This window comes from Zea mays, chromosome 3 (assembly GCF_902167145.1).
Source record: "Zea mays cultivar B73 chromosome 3, Zm-B73-REFERENCE-NAM-5.0, whole genome shotgun sequence".
Lineage (NCBI taxonomy): Eukaryota > Viridiplantae > Streptophyta > Magnoliopsida > Poales > Poaceae > Zea > Zea mays.
The window spans coordinates 124,273,664-124,292,088 of NC_050098.1; the positions used below are offsets into that span (position 1 = coordinate 124,273,664).

General features: G+C 46.4%; 1 protein-coding gene across 1 annotated transcript; it reads left to right on the forward strand.

Annotated features, from left to right (window-relative positions):
* Positions 1-675: 675 nt before the first annotated feature.
* On the forward strand, positions 676-3,436 carry LOC100501240 (beta-14-N-acetylglucosaminyltransferase family protein). The gene is made up of 2 exons (NM_001196015.2): positions 676-1,022; positions 1,983-3,436. The coding sequence occupies exon 2, from the start codon at positions 2,103-2,105 to the stop codon at positions 3,195-3,197; it is 1,095 nt and encodes a 364-aa protein (NP_001182944.1). The 5' UTR covers positions 676-1,022; positions 1,983-2,102; the 3' UTR covers positions 3,198-3,436.
* Positions 3,437-18,425: the final 14,989 nt, after the last annotated feature.

Genomic DNA, 18,425 nt, shown 5'->3' on the forward strand with positions numbered 1-18,425 from the left:
CAAATTACCAGGGACTGAACAGTCTTTTCCTCTTTAAGTCGGTGCCGCCCTTCGTCTCAAGGCGCGTCATTATGCCGAAGCTTTCTGGGTTGTAGCTTCGGCATATACCTTCGTGTTATGTCTACGTGCATATCATCCTGCCGAAGATGTTTTTGCTTATAGGACCTTCGGCGCAGAAGAAGGCCCCCAACAAATATTTTAAAATACACCATTTTTTAGTACATTATAAAAATTGAAATCATATGTAATTAGTGATAAAAAATAATTTTTAAGTGATTTATCGAATACTTTTTTCTTCGTGGATACATATAATATTGGATATTTCACAGTTTTATCGAATACAAATCTAGAAACTGGATAGAGAAAATACTAGATATCAAATTCAGGTTCATCCATTTGACCATATTAAAATCAAAGACAAATACGGATATTTATATTAGTATTTTTTTCAGAAATACGAATGTGGATAATTTTAAATTTGCAGACATCCAATCCAACATCCGCGCAGACATCCAAAAGGCTCGCCGAACGAGTAGACGAGCACTGGTCAAAAGCCTAAACGAGCAGCCGGGTACTGCAGTGCAGCAGTGGAGTGGCAAAAGCCCAAATCCAATCGCATATCCCACCAGGCCCCAAGATCAAATCCACCCAGTTCATCACTTTCTCTCCCGTACGTAAAAGCGAAAAACCCTCCCAAAAAGCAAATTCCGCAGGTGCCCAGGGGCCTAAATTTAGCAGCAGCTGCTCCTCATGCTCCCCCACGGAGGCTATTGGATCGGAGGGGAGGGCGGGAGGAGGAGGACGGGACAGAAATAGGCGGGCGGCTGGAGAGAGATTGGCGGAGGAGTCCAGGAGGGTGCGCGCACAAGCAAGGCAGGACCGGAGGAAACGAGGAGCGGAGGTCAGGGTTAAATGAGACAGGACTGGGGGAGGAGCAGGAGGGAGCGGAGGCGCGTCAGGTTGTCCAGAGATGGGAGGAGCTCCCCGGCGTCCCCGCCTTCTACTCCTCTCGGCTCGTTGAGGTGACCGTCTCCGTCTGCCCCTGTTCTTGTCAGCTGTCACCCCACACCAACTGGGGTGATCTCATTCCATTTCGCAAGTGTCTCGGGGGTATCTCGGTCGGAAAGCTGGGGCCTATTCTTTAGGATTAGGAGGAGCCGTATGAAGCAAGCTTGGTTCCTCTAGATTCAGTTTGGTGGCAATCCGTGCCGGCGGCAGAGCGCGGCAGCTGGTTTTTTCGTTAGATTCCTCCCACCTTGTTTGCATTGCCCCTGACGCGTGCAGTAATGCTTACCTAGCCTTCCGATCGTTCAGCTCAAGAGAAGAATGAGAGATCCGTTCTTCAGTGGGGAGATATCCAATCATCGATATGCGCTCCAAAATGTGGCAGATTGGTGAAGACAAATGCCGTGTTTGGATTTAGCCTAGGCGATGATTTGGTTCGGGTAGCACAGGGTTGCCTGCTTGCTTTGTGCTGCTGGAACGGAAATGCGTTTTTCGTAGTGGTCCGTTGATCTTTCACCAGTGTACATGTACGGCCCATCTCGCTAGGCCTGATTGCTGATTTCCCTTAATTATTTATTTATGCTGTTGGAATTGGAACCTGGGAGTACTCAGAAGTAAGGACAATCACATGGCTAGGTCATGGCTTGTGTTAGGGATTTTTGTGGTTCTCTGATAAACTTTGCTGGCCTTAGTGCATGCTGTTCTTTTGTATCCTTTATTATTGGAATGATTGGTAGAACGGTAGTGGACCATTTGTCTTAGTGTGTATCAATCCATGGTTCCGTGTTGTACTCTCCTTTTAGATGTTTATTAAAGAACATGTCAGTTGTATTGCAAATTTACAAGCGCGCATGAACCTGTCTGTAACTCATATCATTATTCCTGTATATGCATAGTTTAATAATCTGCATAGTTCAGTTCTTATGCCACTACTGCTATTTTTCTTATTATTTTCTGCCTTCTCTTGCAAAATGCAGATTACATTCAGATTCGGATTTTTGCCACACCCTCGGCAAGATAGAGAATCTGGAGCACTCTTGAATGCTAATCAGACACCCTGCCCATTTCTTTCTCTGTCTTAGACACAAGGCCTTCTCATGGCCAGAGACTTGCCTCATCTGCCCGTAACTAGACGGAAAATCCTGCAATTCAAGTTCCTGATACCGTTTGTTCTTGTTCTTTCTGTGTCTGTTATTGCTGTCACCCAGTACTTCCAAAGTATCTCCTACCTTCTACGCCCACTGTGGGACACGCCGCCTAAACCATTCACCCGCATCCCACACTACTATGCACCCAACATCTCCATGGCCCAGCTGTGCCAACTCCATGGCTGGGACATCCTCCCCGCCCCTCGCCGCGTCTTCGACGCTGTCCTCTTCAGCAACGAGCTTGATATTCTAGAAATCCGCTACCACGAGCTCCTTCCACATGTTGACAGGTTTGTCATCCTTGAGGCCAATTCCACCTTCACCGGCATCCCCAAGTCACTCTCCTTTTACGAAAACTTCAGCCGTTTTGGGTTTGCTGGATCAAAGATTGTCTACGACATGCTTTCTATTGGAGAGCTGGATACCGGTTCTCGTCGCCAACCATTCCATGTCGAGGCCTATCACCGTCGCTCACTCAATATGCTGATACGAAGATCGGGTATTGCTGCCGGTGATATCCTGATCATGGCTGATGCTGACGAGATCCCTACCCCCGAGACCGTGCAGTTGCTCAAGTGGTGCGACGGGATACCACCGGTAATGCACCTTGGGATGAAGAACTATATGTACTCCTTCGAATTTCCTGTGGACGACAACAGCTGGAGGGCGACGGCACACGTGTACAACGAGCACACATCGTACCGCCATTCCCGCCAGAGCAACTTCATCCTGGCCGACGCCGGCTGGCACTGCAGCTTCTGCTTCAGGGAGATCAAGGAGTTTGTTTTCAAGATGAAGGCGTACAGCCATGCAGACCGAGTGAAGCAGAAAAGCTTCCTGAACCCAGACAGAATCCAGAAGATCATATGCAACGGGGACGACCTGTTCGACATGCTGCCTGAAGAGTACACATTCGCCGACCTCTTCAAGAAGATGGGGCCGATACCCAAGTCAGGGTCCGCCGTGCATCTGCCTTCCCATCTGATCAAGAATGCAGACAAGTTCAGGTTCTTGCTTCCCGGTGGGTGCTTGAGATCGGAGTAGATCAGAGATTAGCTTTTTTTTTGTTAGCCGACAGTATTTCTTTTAGCTGCAATACTGTTGTTCCTGGAGAAACGATTTCTTTTGGGAGTTTCGTATGATATGGTATTGTTACTTTTTAGATAGGGTGCTAGGAGCTGTTTTGGTGTGGGCTTGAGGAAGTTTTCATGTTGTATCTGTAGCGGTGGGCTTATCAGCCCCTGAATTTACAGCAAGTAACGTACAGGTCAAATTGCTATAGTAAATTGGTACCTTTTGGGTGCATCCTGATCTTCTCCAGGCAACTGGAGGTTGTTTGTCACCTGTCGTCACTGCTTAAACTTCATCTGAAATATTTGTTTCTCTACATGCCTGTCTGCTGCTACTCCTGGTTCCAAGGCTAATCCAGGGGTCAACGGATGCAAGGCAAAGCTCACTTCCAGATCTTTTGCAAGCCTATCCAAAGCTGTCAGTTCTCTGCCTTATGTTCCTGCTGATGAGAATTGCATGCATGATTCAAGACGGAGGAACCTTGCAAATGACCCATCAAAGTTGAGATTTGATAGGGCTGATGCCTCCAAAAGAATTCGGCATTATCGTGGAGCAGAATATAGACCTTACATGATTGCATGGCCTACAATTGATGTTACTTTAATCAATGCAAGGTAATGTTGTGCATGGTTGAACTTTTGAGAAATGTTTCTGCCACCAAAAAAACATAAAGTCAACCAATCAAATAAAAAACTGAAGCTGTCTTTTTTAGAAGCAGCTACTTTTGTGTAGTACTATTTTAAAGAGGTGGCATAAGAAGTTTTAAATGATGTCCCTGCGAGGACGATTTTCTAGCTCCAAGTTAGTGTTCCAAACTAATGTTCATCTGGATGAAGTAAAATGATTTTTCTTCTATACAATTTTGAGAAAAAATGTTACAATGTAATGTTCAATTGAATGCTTTGCTAGTGTTGGAACTTAGTGAAAACGAGATTTAGTAGATAGAGAGAAATGACAGTTGTCTACTTTATTGCAGATAGGATCTCTTATATACAATGGATACAGTGTCTCCCAAGGGGTGTGTCCCTTGGGAGAAAACTGTCAGATAGGGGTTGATCAGTTTGTACACAATATTTTGTAACACTCCCCCTTGATCAATCCAAGTCCATTTGATCATCTGCAATTTGTCTTTCATTATACCTGAAAGGATCACGATGCCCAAGAAGGGGGGGTGAATTGGGCTTTTCTAAAAATCAACACTAATTAAAACCTAAGCAAGAGCTAAACAAGAGCCCAACTTCACCCCAACAACTAGCACTAAGAATATAATACTAGAAATGTAACAAAGCTAAGATAATACTTCAAATACTTGCTAAACAAATACACAATGTAAAGTGCTTGAATTAAGTGCGGAATGTAAAGCAAAGTTTAGAAGACTCCTCCAATTTTTCCCGAGGTATCGAAGAGTCGGCACTCTCCACTAGTCCTCGTTGGAGCACCCGCGCAAGGGTATCGCTCCCCCTTGGTCCTCGCAAGAACCAAGTGCTCACTACGAGATGATCCTTTGCCACTCCGGCGCGGTGGATCCCTCGAGACCGCTTACAAACTTGAGTCGGGTCACCAACAAGATCTTCACGGTGATCACCGAGCTCCCAACGCCACCAAGCCGTCTAGGTGATGCCGATCACCAAGAGTAACAAGCCATAGACTTTCGCTTGACCAAGAGAAGCCTAATGCAAGTGGTGTGTGCTCTAGGTGGCTCTCACTAGCGCTAATGAGGAACAAGCGCGGATTATGATTCTCTAATCTCCTCACTAGGCTTTTGGTGCTTGCAATACTCTACCAAGGTGCTGGAATAAATGTGGAGTGCAAGACATTGAATATGGTGGGTGGAGGGGGTATAAATAGCCCTCACCCACCGACTAGCCGTTACAGGCAATGTGCTGCGCGATGGCGCACCGGACAGTCCGGTGCGCCACCGGTGCGCCAACGGTGCGCCACCGGTGCGCCAACGGTGCGCCACCGGTGCGCCAACGGTCACTTCCAACGGCTAGTTCTGACACAGAGCCGTTGGACTCATGGCGCACTGGACAGTGAACAGTCCACTGTCCGGTGCACACCGGACAGTCCGGTGCGATGTCCGGTGTGCCACTAAAATTCATTTCCGAAGACTGCGCTCTCGGGTTTCTGCGACTGGGAAAACTCTGCCGTGGACCAGCCTGGCCCCACATGGCAGAGGGTGCACCAGACAGTCCGGTGCACACCGGACAGTCCGGTGCCCCTAAGCCAGAAACACTAAATCTTGTTTTCAGCTGTTTTTCAAATCGGTTTTCGTTCTAACTTGTGTGTGAGTTCTAGAGTGACACCTAGCACTGTATATGAGTGTGATTGTGCACCAACACTACACTAGAACTCTCTTGGTCAAACTACTCATCGACAACCCCTCTTTATAGTACGGCTAAAAGAGAATAAAAGACCTAACTAAATCGCGAGTGTCCACATCTCCTTGACACTCGGACTCCTTAGACCTTCACCTTTTGTTCCGTCGTTTTAGCCGTCGCTTTGAGTTCTTACCTCCGGGATTGTTTTCACCGTTGTAGTACTTTTACCTGTCATGCGACCTAACTTACCATTGTCTCTGCAAAACACACGTTAGTCACATATAATATTACGTTGTCATTAATCACTAAAACCAACCAGGGGCCTAGATGCTTTCAATCTCCCCCTTTTTGGTGATTGATGACAACCCTACAAGTTTTGTGAGAGTAGTTTGTTTTGAAGATTCTGTCAATAGAAAGAATGGTTAGTTATACTCAGTAATCTTTGACAGAAAGAATGTGTACCATAATAATAAGAGTGAGCGCATACACATCATAAGATTCTTGTTCATATAAAAGAGAAAGTAAATTAATGAAACAAGAGCTGGAAGACTGGTGATATGATATAAGGTGAAAACATAGTACACACAGTCAAACATACGCAACGAGAGTATATGACGAGTTTGTGAGCCAAAAACATAAAGCTAGTACAGAGAGTAGCAAGCACATATATTACATCAAAATGACTCTGACTCTCTACTAACTCTCTAACTCCCCCTAGCTCTCACAACTCATATCTCTCCCCCTTTGGCGTCAAACACCAAAAGGGACCTGAACCTAAACATCTGATGCAGGAGGAGGCGGCGGGGGCGCATCCGGTCGAGGTCGAGGTAGCAGAGCGAACGCCGACGGAGGGTCAGAGTCAGTCTCGGATCCAGGATCTGCGGTAGAAGCTGGAGCTGGTACTGACTCGGACGCAGGCCGCGCTGCAGGAGCTACCGGAACAGAAGCGGTCACAGATACTGCCACAGCGGTAGTGGTAACAGCAGATGCTGGTGGCACTGGCGGCTGCGGGCAGACAGACCTGAGAACCGGAGAAGTGAACGCCAAGGTGACCGGCCGGAGCGGAGAGGTACCAGCAGGGGGTGCAGACAAGATCGAAGGCACTACTGGAGCGTGAAGCGGAGGAGGGGGAACAGACTGAACCGGAGGTGCGGAGATACCAGAATGCTGAAGCATGAGGGCCATGAATGCCCTATTCTCTGCCCTATCCTGAATAAGCTGCTGCTGAAGTGCATCCTGCCTGTCCTGCATGTTCTGAAACATCGAGAGCATCCTATCTGATAAACGGGCCTGCTCGGCTGCCAGGTGAGCCTGCTGCTGAGTGAGAGTCTGGAGAATCGAAGCAAGAGCAGGGTCCATAGCCTGAGGAGTAGCAGGGGCAGCACTAGAGCTCCCAGCCTCATGATCATGGGAGCGTGGAGGCATAGGAGGCGGAGGTGGAGGAGGAACCCCAAAATCATCATCATCATCATCATCATCATCTGCTGTACCCTGAGTGTCAAACTGACGAAGAGCTGCATCCTCGGCCTGAGAGTCAAACACAGGAGCATAAGCGGGCACTGGAATCTCAGGAGCAGGACGGTAAGATCCAAATACAAGGCGTGAGGCCTCAAGGGTGCTCTGAAAGCGAGGTGGCTGAATCAGCTGCGCAAAGATGTGGCATAAGTAGTGAGCATAAGGTAGCTGCCGACGAGCACGAATCCCATCCAGAACAGTGTCCTCGATCTCACAGATCAGGAAGTCCACAACATCAAACTGTGAGTGGGATACCAGGGCACCAAGGAGCCAAAGCTGAATATGAGTGGTAGCCTCCCTGTATCCCATCCTCGGCAGGAGTGTCCGTCTGATAAGCTCATATAAGTACTTCGCTGCTGTAGTGAAGTCTGCTGGAGAACGTCGCGACCCATCTGTGAAAGGCGGGCGGAACAGAGCCGCGACGTGAGCTGTCCCTGGAGCAACACCGCCGTGAGGGCGACGAGGAGGATCTGAAGTGCCGTAGCAGAGGCTGTGAAGGCGAGTCGTCGACTCAGGGAATCCAAATAGCTGTCGGATCTGACTGGCAGTGATCGTGACATCCTCGCGCTCAAAGCGGAACCTCATCCAATGATGATCCGGGTCAATCCAAACAGAGGCGTAGAAGACGCAGACCCACTCCTCAACATATCTGCCGCTGATAGTCAGAAGAGTCAGGAGGCCAGGCAGATAGGTGAGATGCGCCTCAGACTCAGCACCGGCTGCTAGCAAAAAAGTAGGAAGATCCAATAGGCGATGCACTCGCAGCGCAATCTGAGCAGACATCTGAGCCCTGAAGAATGACTCCTGAATCCGTGTGCTGAATAGAACACCTGCTGCTGGGTCTCTCTGAGCTGGTAGCCAGGACTCCACGGGTACGTACCTGAACCGACGTACCCGGGCTGCAGTAGCACGCTGAAGATCAAACAGACGAGGATCCGAAACCAGTGGACGGACCTCAGTCTCATCACGCTCCCGGAAGCGAGGTGGAGGGACAGGTGGAGCTGAAGCGGGAGCGGGGGCAGGGGAAGCAGTGGAAGCGGGCGTAGTGCTGGCAGTGGGTATGGCGGTGGAGGTGGATGGAGCAATAGGAGTGACCGGAGCAGGCAGAGTGGGTGGCGGAGTGGAAGCGGAGGTGTGAGTGGAGGAGCGAGACCGGGAGGCGAGACGACGAGCACGGAAAGCAATCTGATCTGATGGAACATCCGGCTGATCTCCAAGTGCTGCCTGCGCAGCGGCTGCTGCAGCTGCTGCTGCTGCACGAGCCTCTCTGTCCGAACGCCGCTTCTTGCGGCCTTCCTGCTGCTCCAAAAAGACAGTCTTGCCCTTCACCTGCCTGAAGGGGCGACGAGGGTCCTCGTCATCGCCACCCCCTGACGCCGACGGATTCTTCGTGCGCGGCATCCTGAACTAATGTCTGCAAATGAGATAGAGAGACTAAGCACAGAGCAAAAGTGGCCGAAAGATTTAGCAAAGAGTGAGATGTCTACCTGGAAAGCTCACACGAGAGGTGACGATCCAGGCAGGACGGGAGACGGCACACGATCACACAAGGTCACTGAAATGACAGAAGAGGTGAGCACGTATTAGTCACATAGTCATAAGCATATGAAATGTGAATAAATACATACACAGAGAGATATGGCACGAGACGGGACGACCAAGAAGTCAAACGACGTGTGACAGACAAATAGTGACATAGGATGATTGGAATTCGAATTGAGGCACGAAACGATATGAGATTGAGCCGATACTTCACGAATAGGTTTAGATAGGTCAATATGAGTGAAGTGTGTGCTTGGTTTGAATTTAGGCGAAGAAAAAGGAATTAGGGCACTCGGCTCGGAAACGATCGCTCAAAACGGGAATTTTGGTAAAATTTAAGCCTGGGACCTCGGATTGGTGTGAAATTTGGCAAGTAGGTTACTGGAAGTGTTGTGAAGGTGCCTGGAAAATTTGGGTTCAATTGGAGCAAGTTTGGCTGGTTTGGGCATTTCACCGAGCACGTGGTGTGCGGGGAGTTAGGGTTTTAGGAAAATGGCCATTTGAGGTGGGAATGCCCTCCCGAAGGAGCTAAAAGCAAGCAGGGATACACAATAGAGATAATGCAATGCATTTCACCAACTGGATTCATGGAATTTCACAGAAATTTGAAAGATTTGCAAAAGGGTGAGAAAGGAGGGAGCTCCACTGTCTGTCAGGCAGAGAACAGTAGAGAAGGGGAGAGGAGAAGCTGCTCACCGAGGGGGAAGAGGAGGGGAGCCCAAGGTCACCGGAGCACGGCCGGAGAGGATGGCCGCCGGTGGAGATCGCCGGCGAGGGGAAATCGCCAGACGCAGAGAGCTGGGCGGCTGGGAGAAGAAACAGAGCCTCTGGCTCGGCTTGGTCGGGCTGGGGGCGGTTTTTAAAAACGCGAGATGGGCACACCGGACAGCGCACAGTAGCTGTCCGGTGAACCACCGGACAGCGCACAGGAAAACGAGATTTAGCGCGCGGCTGCTGGTGCACCGGACATTGCACAGTGCAGTGTCCGGTGCACACCGGACTGTCCGGTGAGCCCAGACAGAGGGGAGTTTGGAAAATTTTGAATTTTTCTATCTAACTCCTAACCAAACCAAATCCCAACTTATAATCACACAAAAGAACACTTGTTGGGACAGGTATTGGCACCCTCATATACTTTTCAAAATATTTTGCCATAGGCTAGATAATTTTTAGAGAAAATAGGCAAATGGTGAAATTTGCATTTTGGTTTGCACTAGGGGTTTTCATGAGTGATTTGAGTTTTGAATACTCCCCCTAAGTGCAGTACCTCATGCATATTTCAAGAACCAATAATTGCATAAAAAGTAAGAATTTAAGTGCTAAAAGCTTAAAAACTAAGACTTGTCAAGTTTGACCCGAGTTAAGCTTTTTCACTCGCTTTGTTGGCGGTTATCTCAACTAGGTTAGACAAGTCCTAGATGCAATACAAGAAATTTAGATATGCAATGCAAGTGACAACACCATTTGACATTTCACATAAAATTTCTGAGATCAAGAATATTTAGTTCATTCCTCAACATGCAAAAGCGGGTCTTATCAAGTGGCTTAGTGAAAATATCCGCTAATTGATCTTCCGATCTCACTCCTTCTAAAATGATATCTCCTTTAGCAACATGATCTCTAAGGAAGTGATGACGGATATCAATGTGCTTGGTGCGAGAGTGTTGTACAGGATTATTAGCAATTTTAACAGCACTCTCATTATCACACAACAAAGGTACTTTTTCTAGAACTACGCCATAGTCTAGAAGAGTTTGTTTCATATATAAAATCTGTGTGCAACAAGCACCTGCGGCAATGTATTCCGCTTCGGCAGTTGACAAGGCAACACTATTTTGCTTTTTGGATGTCCATGAAACTAGTGATCTACCAAGCAGATGGCATCCCCCAGAAGTACTTTTCCTATCAATTTTGCAACCGGCATAATCCGAATCGGAATAGCCAATTAAATCAAAAGTAGCTCCTTTGGGATACCACAGACCAACGCTTGTGGTGTGCTTGAGATATCTAAGAATTCTCTTAACAGCGCGAAGATGAGCTTTCTTAGGATTAGATTGAAATCTAGCACACATGCAGACACTAAACATAATATCGGGCCTAGATGCGGTAAGGTATAATAAACTACCAATCATAGAACGGTAGAGAGTTTGATTAACCGGGTTACCTCCCTCATCTAAGTCGAGATGTCCATTTGTAGGCATGGGGGTCTTGATTGGTTTGCACTTCTCCATGTTGAACCTTTTCAACAAGTCTTTGGTATACTTCTCTTGTGAGAGAAAGTTACCATCTTTCATTTGCTTGACTTGAAAGCCGAGGAAGTATGTTAGCTCACCAATCATTGACATCTCGAACTCTTTCGACATCAACTCACCAAATTCCTTGCAATGACAGTCATTTGTCGAGCCAAAGATTATATCATCAACATATACTTGACAAATGAAAATATCACCGTTATGTTTCTTTGTCAAGAGAGTTGTGTCGACGGTCCCGATTTTGAAGCCCTTTTCGATGAGGAAGTCGCGAAGACGCTCATACCAAGCCCTTGGAGCTTGCTTTAGCCCATATAGCGCCTTGGACAACCTGTAAGCATGGTTAGGATATCTAGGGTCTTCAAATCCAGGCGGTTGCTCAACATATACAAGTTCATTTATGAAGCCATTTAAAAATGCACTTTTTACATCCATTTGATAGAGTTTTATATCATAGCATGATGCATATGCAAGTAGGATACGGATGGCTTCCAGTCGAGCAACTGGTGCAAAGGTCTCTCCAAAATCTAAGCCTTCAACTTGAGAGAATCCCTTTGCGACAAGTCTTGCCTTGTTTCTTACAATCACACCTTGATCATCTTGTTTGTTTCTGAACACCCACTTTGTTCCAATGATTCTTGCATCTTGTGGGGGCTTCTCCAGGGTCCAAACTTCGTTACGGGTGAAGTTGTTAAGTTCTTCATGCATGGCATTCACCCAGTCCGGATCCTGTAGCGCCTCATCTATACAAGTGGGCTCAACACAAGAAACAAAAGAGTGATGTTCAATAAAATTAGCATGTTTATGTGATCGAGTAATAACCCCTTGTGAAGGACTCCCGATGATTTGGTTTTGAGGATGAGCTTGAAGTAGTGATGAGTTTCTCCTGTCAACCACTTGGGAAGAAGATCCTGGAGCATCAACATCTTTGGCTTGTACCCTTGCTTGTTCATGAGAGACAAATGTATCTTCATTTGCATGCCTCTCATCTTTTTCATCATCTTGTGGTACATTTGATGAAGAAGGCCTGCCAATGATTTGCACCTCTTCTTCATCTTCTTTTGGTTTGATAGCTCCAATAGGCATGTTCTTCATTGCTTCCCTAAGTGGCTCATCACCTACATCATCAAGATTTTCAAGTGCTCCTTGGGAGCCATTAGTCTCATCAAATTCCACATCATATGTTTCTTCTACCACGCCAGTGGCATGGTTGAATACTCGATATGCTTTGGAATTTAATGAATAACCCAAAAGAAAACCAATATCACAACGTCTTTGGAACTTCCCTAGGTGATGGCGTTTCTTGTAGATGTAGCATTTGCACCCAAATACCCGGAAGAAAGAGACGTCTGGCTTTTTCCCATTTAGCAGTTCATAAGGAGTCTTCGCAAGTAGCCGGTGAGGAAATAGCCTGTTTGATGCATAGCAAGCAGTGTTGACAGCTTCGGCCCAAAACCTCTCCGGTGTGTTATACTCATCAATCATTGTTCTTGCAAGAGTGATCAAGGTCCTATTTTTCCTTTCAACAACTCCATTTTGTTGAGGTGTATATGTGGCAGATACTTCATGCTTGATCCCAATTTCATCACAGTACTCATGAATGTTGGTGTTGTCAAATTCTTTGCCATTGTCACTTCTAATCTTCTTGATCTTGCAGTCAAATTCATTTTGTGCTTTCTTGGCAAACTTCTTGAATATAGATGCAACTTTAGATTTGTCATGGAGAAAGAACACCCAAGTGTATCTTGAGAAGTCATCAACGATCACTAGACAGTAGAGGTTGCCACCGGCACTGACATAATTTGTAGGTCCAAATAAATCCATGTGAAGTAGTTCCAGTGGCCTTGATGTTGACATGAAAGCTTTAGTGGGATGTGTATTAGCAACCTGCTTTCCAGCTTGACATGCACTGCATGGCTTGTCTTTTTCAAATACCACATCCTTTAATCCTCTAACCATATCTTTCTTTAATACCTTCTTGAGTGTGCTCATCCCAACATGTGCAAGCCTCCTATGCCAAAGCCAACCAAGAGAAGCTTTGGTGAAGAGGCAAGTTCTTAAGTCTGCATCTTCTGAAGTGAAATCCACTAAGTAGAGGTTGTTGTATCTAAAACCCTTGAATACCATTGATTCATCATCCATTTTTGTTACAATAACCTCTGATGGAGTGAATAAGCATTGAAGTCCAAGATCACAGAGTTGTCCCACTGATAATAAATTGAAGCTCAAGGGTGCAACTAAGAGAACATTTGATATTGATAAATCATTTGAGATTGCCACCTTGCCAAGTCCTTGCACTTTTCCTTTTGAGTTGTCTCCAAATGTGATTTTATCTTGACCATCAACATTCTCATCTAGTGAGGTGAACATCCGTGGGTTGCCTGTCATATGTTGTGTGCATCCACTATCAATAACCCAATGGCTCCCACCGGTTGTTGGGGGCCTTCGGCTTCCGAAGGTCCTCAAAAACATGATTTAACAATGTTTCTGGAGTATAATGTGTGAACAGGTATCTTCGGACTTGAATCAGAAAGGGAGAAGCTCAAAAGATACGAAGGTTGACACAGTGCCGAAGCTGTGAAGCAGGAAAGCTTCGGCATGTTCGCAGAAAGGGGAACCGACTTAAAGATGAAAAGGCCATTTAGACCTCGATAGAATGCTATAGAATTATCACCAAATGTAAAGGGCATGTATGTAATTTTGTATGGGTTGTACCCCGTGCCTATAAATAGGTGAACAGTACCCCCGTACTGTTCACGCGAACCTGTCATTTGCTTTCGCATCACGCTTGTACTTTTGCCTTCCGCAGGACCGAAGGTACATTTGTAATTCAAAGTCATTTACATTCATTAAAACGAGTAGAGATAATTCTATAACGATACTTAAATGTTTATTTCATGTTCTATGATTTATGTAAATGCTTCATTCTTCGTTGCTATGCTCACGAAGGTATGTCCTTCGTAACCTTCGTCCGAGATGCTTTATATCCCGAAGGGATATATCGTTATGGAGGACGAAGGACCTTAACACTTAACATTTTTTGTGTTGCCTTGTTCTTAATTCTTAGCATTTGAGAACAAGTTCCCAACATTGGCGCCCACCTCCGGTGAACTCACTTCCACTTCGAGTCTTCGTGAACACCTTCGGAAGCTATAGACCTTCGCAATGGCGCCGAAGAAAGCTTCAGCGGCTGGGGCTGCAGCACTACAACCGTTGGACCACAACCAGGAGACCGTCTCTCTTCGGGAGGCCAGAAGCCAGAAGAGAAAAGCTGCTAGCCCGACGCTTGAGGAAGAAGAGCTAGACCAAGAAATCAGAGAGATGGAGATGCTACATCAACAAGTGCAGAGGAAGAAGGAGAAGATGGCCCGCCTAGCTGAGTTGCAAAGGCAAATTGATGAAGCTTCTGAGGAAGTTCGCCATCTCACTCACGATGAGCAGAACAGAAGGCCTCATCAGAAAGACCTTCATCAGGAGGGCTTCGTCAACGAAGACGACTGGTATGATAATTTCCATCAGGGAAATTTTGTTTTTGATGATGCTTCTCCTCTGTCTGCTGAGCTGCAGGCTACTCCTTGGCCTCCATCCTATAAGCCACCCCAGCTCCCCATGTTTGACGGCCACTCCGACCCGAAGCAATTCTTGATGAGCTACGAAGCAACAGTGTCTTCGTACGGGGGCAACGCTGCAGTCATGGCGAAGTCTTTCGTCATGGCCGTCAGGAATGTTGCTCAGACCTGGTATTCCTCCCTTCGGCCAGGAACAATCACTTCATGGCAGAAGCTGAAGGATATGTTACTGACCAGCTTTCAAGGATTTCAAACGAAGCCGGTTACAGCTCAAGCCCTCTTCCAGTGTATTCAGGATCACGAAGAATACCTTCAGGCGTATGTCCGAAGGTTCTTACGATTGAGGGCGCAGGCACCAACGGTGCCCAATGAAATCGTTATCGAAGCCATGATCAAGGGGCTTCGTCCTGGACCTGCAGCTCAATACTTTGCTCGGAAGCCTCCTCAGACCTTGGAGAAATTGCTCCAAAAGATGGATGAGTACATTCGTGCCGACAATGACTTTCGCCAGAGAAGGGAGGAGGCCTTCAGATTTTCTGAGATGACCAGGGGCTTCGGAGGGAGATACTACCCGAGGCATGTCCGTTCCATTCACAGCACTCAGAATGATGATAAGGGGAGTCAGCAAAACAGGCCGCAGTGCTCCTCACAGGCTTCGGGGCAACAACAAACTTCCTTTCGGCCACCAGCTCCAAGAGGCAGAGGCGCCAGGGGCTTCGGCGGAAGATTCGGAGATCAGCCAAGGAGACTGTTTTGCCTATTCTGTGGAGAGGGCAAGGGCCACACCACTAGGACGTGCCATGTTACAATCCAGAAGCAAAAGGAACTAGCCGAAGCTGCATCTCAACAAGCTCAGTCGAAGCAGGTTATGCATACTGCTTCGTTTCATCCGCCTTATGTCCCACAATACATAGACAACCACCCTGCGGCTTCTGTAGCTTCGGCAAGTCAACCTCAAGCTTCCTGGCAGCAGATTCCGCCTCCACCTCCATTGCAGCAAGGTCAACAGCCAGAAGGGAGTCAATACGCTCCACAGCAGAGGGACTTCAGAGAACAGTCCGAAGCTCGCACAGTCAACAGCACTGTGCCAGAGTCGAAGCACATTTATTGACATATCCTACCCTTGATAGCAGTCTTTTCTATTCAGTTTTGTTTTCTGTGAAGCAAAAAACATTGATAGTTTCCATGTAATAATTTCGTTGTTTCCACGAGAAAAATTTATTTGATTCACAGGCCTAAGTTGCCGAAGCCTAAAATTTCTTCCGTTACCAAGAAGGATCTTCGGACTAAAAATCCTTCGGAGTAACAAAAAGTCGTTCTAAGGAACGCAGAGTAAGTTTATAAAGTCACAAAAAGTCGTTCCAAAGGGAGCGCAGCGTAAGTTTTCTGCTCAGAAGTCGTTCCTAAAGGAATGCAGAGCCTACAGCGAAAAGTCAACGCTGATACCGTCTAAGTAAAAGACGAAGAAGCTCCTAAGGGAGGCTTACAGCGAAAAGTCAACGCTGATGCCGTCTAAGTAAAAGACGAAGAAGCTCCAAAGACGTTCCTAAGGGAATGCAGAGCTTACGAATATATTTTATGTGTATCTTCGGAACAAATGTCACATGCATAACATAACATCATCACATCATTTTGCATAGCATAAGCATCATACATCATATCGCATTTGGCAAGAGAAGGGGACACTCTCAACCTTCGAAGGGATGTTTTGAAAAAGTGACATTGAAATTGTATAGCTTCGGAATACAGTTTCGGGGAATATTTTCACGAAACATGGGCGAACTTTATCAGATCAATATCAAAGTTGCATAGCTTCGGAAAATAGCTTCGGAAAATGTTTTCACGAGGCATCGATGTCATTCATCAGAATAATTTTGACGAAGGCTATCTTCTTCACGACGCATGAAAAGAAGGGAAGGTGTTTTTTCGCCGAAGGCTCAAAAGTGGTATGTATTTAAAGTTTCATGCATCGTCAAGAATTCAATAATGAAAGGAGACTTGTATATTACATTCAAATGTACAAAGTGATGCATAGATTACACTTTAAATGTTTTTTCAAATAGCACCTAATCTTCCCTCAATACTGCTTCGGCGGCTTCATTCAGAAGTTGGTCAACAACCTTGTCCATGATAGTTTCGGCCATTTGATTAATTTCTTCATCCCCTTTTGTGTGGGGGTCGGCAGATCGTCCAACAGTTTCTGAGCGAAGAGAACATTTCTTCAGTACTTTTACAAATCGTGAGCAAAGTTTAAAATGAAAATTACAGCGCAACAAGAACGACTAGTTGGTACCTAACTGTCCTTCGGGCTCCCTACTCCTTTCGGCAGCGTCTGCTACTCTTCTAGCATCGTGAATGCCTTTTTCGCTTCTTTCAATGATCTCTCGCGCCATTCCTCGGCCGCCGTCGTTCCAGATATCAGTAAAAAATTTGCCACCAACCACGCTCGCTTCGGCCGAGGGGTCCTTGATGTCTTCGGTAGATAAGGTAGCTTCGGATTGAGCTAAAAATTTTACATGTTCGCAACCTTTCTTCTCTAAGACCGAAGCAATTCCTCTGGCGCCCGAAAAAGCACATATGTCGCCACGACTGTTCAGAATCTCTTCGAAGGCCTCTGCTTCGTGGCTAACCCATTCCAGCGGACCTTCGGGATTGCCTCGAGAGAAATTCTCTTCGCTGGAAAAGGCGCCTACGCTGGCGAAGCTGGATTTAATTTTATTCACACATTCTACAGATTTGACATAGCATTTCCCCTGAGATGTGCGAAGCTCCTTAACTTTTGATTCCAATTCGTTGACCATAAAATCACTAAGTTCTCGTTTCGTTTCCTCAAGCGCGCGCTCCTCTTTAGCTCTAGCCAGCTGTTTCTGAAGATCTTTAATCTCGCGTTTTTGAGCTTCGGCCTGAGCCTTTGAAGCAGCTTCGTCTTTTTTCACTTTATCTACCAGTGTAAGTAGAATTTTATCTTTTTCCAAAGCTTCGTTTCTCAGTTTGATAACTTCGGAGCGTAAATTATTAAACGCAATTTCATAACTTTCATCTTCGGCGCTCTTTTGCGCTCTTAACGCGTTGCTTAGGATCAGGCCCTATATGAAAAAAGAATTCATATAAGAAAAAAGGAATGAGTTGCGTAAAAAAAAAAAAAAAAAGAGATAGGGGGTTTTTTCTCAAGTGTTTAATTCCCGTACCTTCAGGCTGTTGTACGCAAGGCTGTCTGCGAGATCCTCTTTCGTCATGGCACTTAACCCAGCTTCAAGCTTCGGAAAGCCTATGCTTCTCGCCATCTCTCGGCAGACGGATAGCTCTTTGTTATCAGGCAGGCAGTATAAGAAGTCATCTTCATTTGTTCCATTGAATATTACTGCCCCCTTCGGATATTTCAGCTCCTTTGCATAATGGTTGGCCTCATGAGTTTCTTCCTCAGATAGTTTTTTCCCCGAAGCATGTCGTATGATGTAATCATGCATGCCGGCAGGTGCTTCGGGGATGACGGTGTCCGTTTCTTCAACTAATATTGGTTCCGGAATTTTTACTGCTTCGGTTTCAAAAGGATGTTCTTTGAAGGGCTCTGAAGGCCCAGCTTCAGCTTCAGCTTGTTGAGCCGAAGCTTCAGTAGAAGCTTCAGCAACTTCAACACTCTTTTTTGGAATTGTGCTTGAAGATTTAATTGTCTCCAAGACGTCTAGTACATTTACCATTCTTTTCCTTTTTGGGGTCACTGATGGCCCCTTTTGGTTTTTTGCTGTCCCAATAACTGCTGTAGGACTCAAAACTTCTGATGTTTTGGAGCCCTCAGTTGCTCCTCTTACCTCCTCAATTTTTTCTGTGAGCGGCGCTTCGGTTTCCTCTTTTGTTTCTGACAACAAAATGTTTGATTGTTCTGATTCTATCTTTGGTGGCACTTCGGCCGTTTCTGCGATCTCTGGCAACAAGGCTGGCTCGATTAGTTTTTCAGCTTCGGTGGCTGAAGAAGTCTTCCCGGTAAACTCCGGCACCGAAGCTGGT

Bases quoted from the DNA above. Each gene is read 5' to 3' on its own strand.
- LOC100501240 (NM_001196015.2), top strand. From the start codon at position 2,103: ATGGCCAGAGACTTGCCTCATCTGCCCGTAACTAGACGGAAAATCCTG.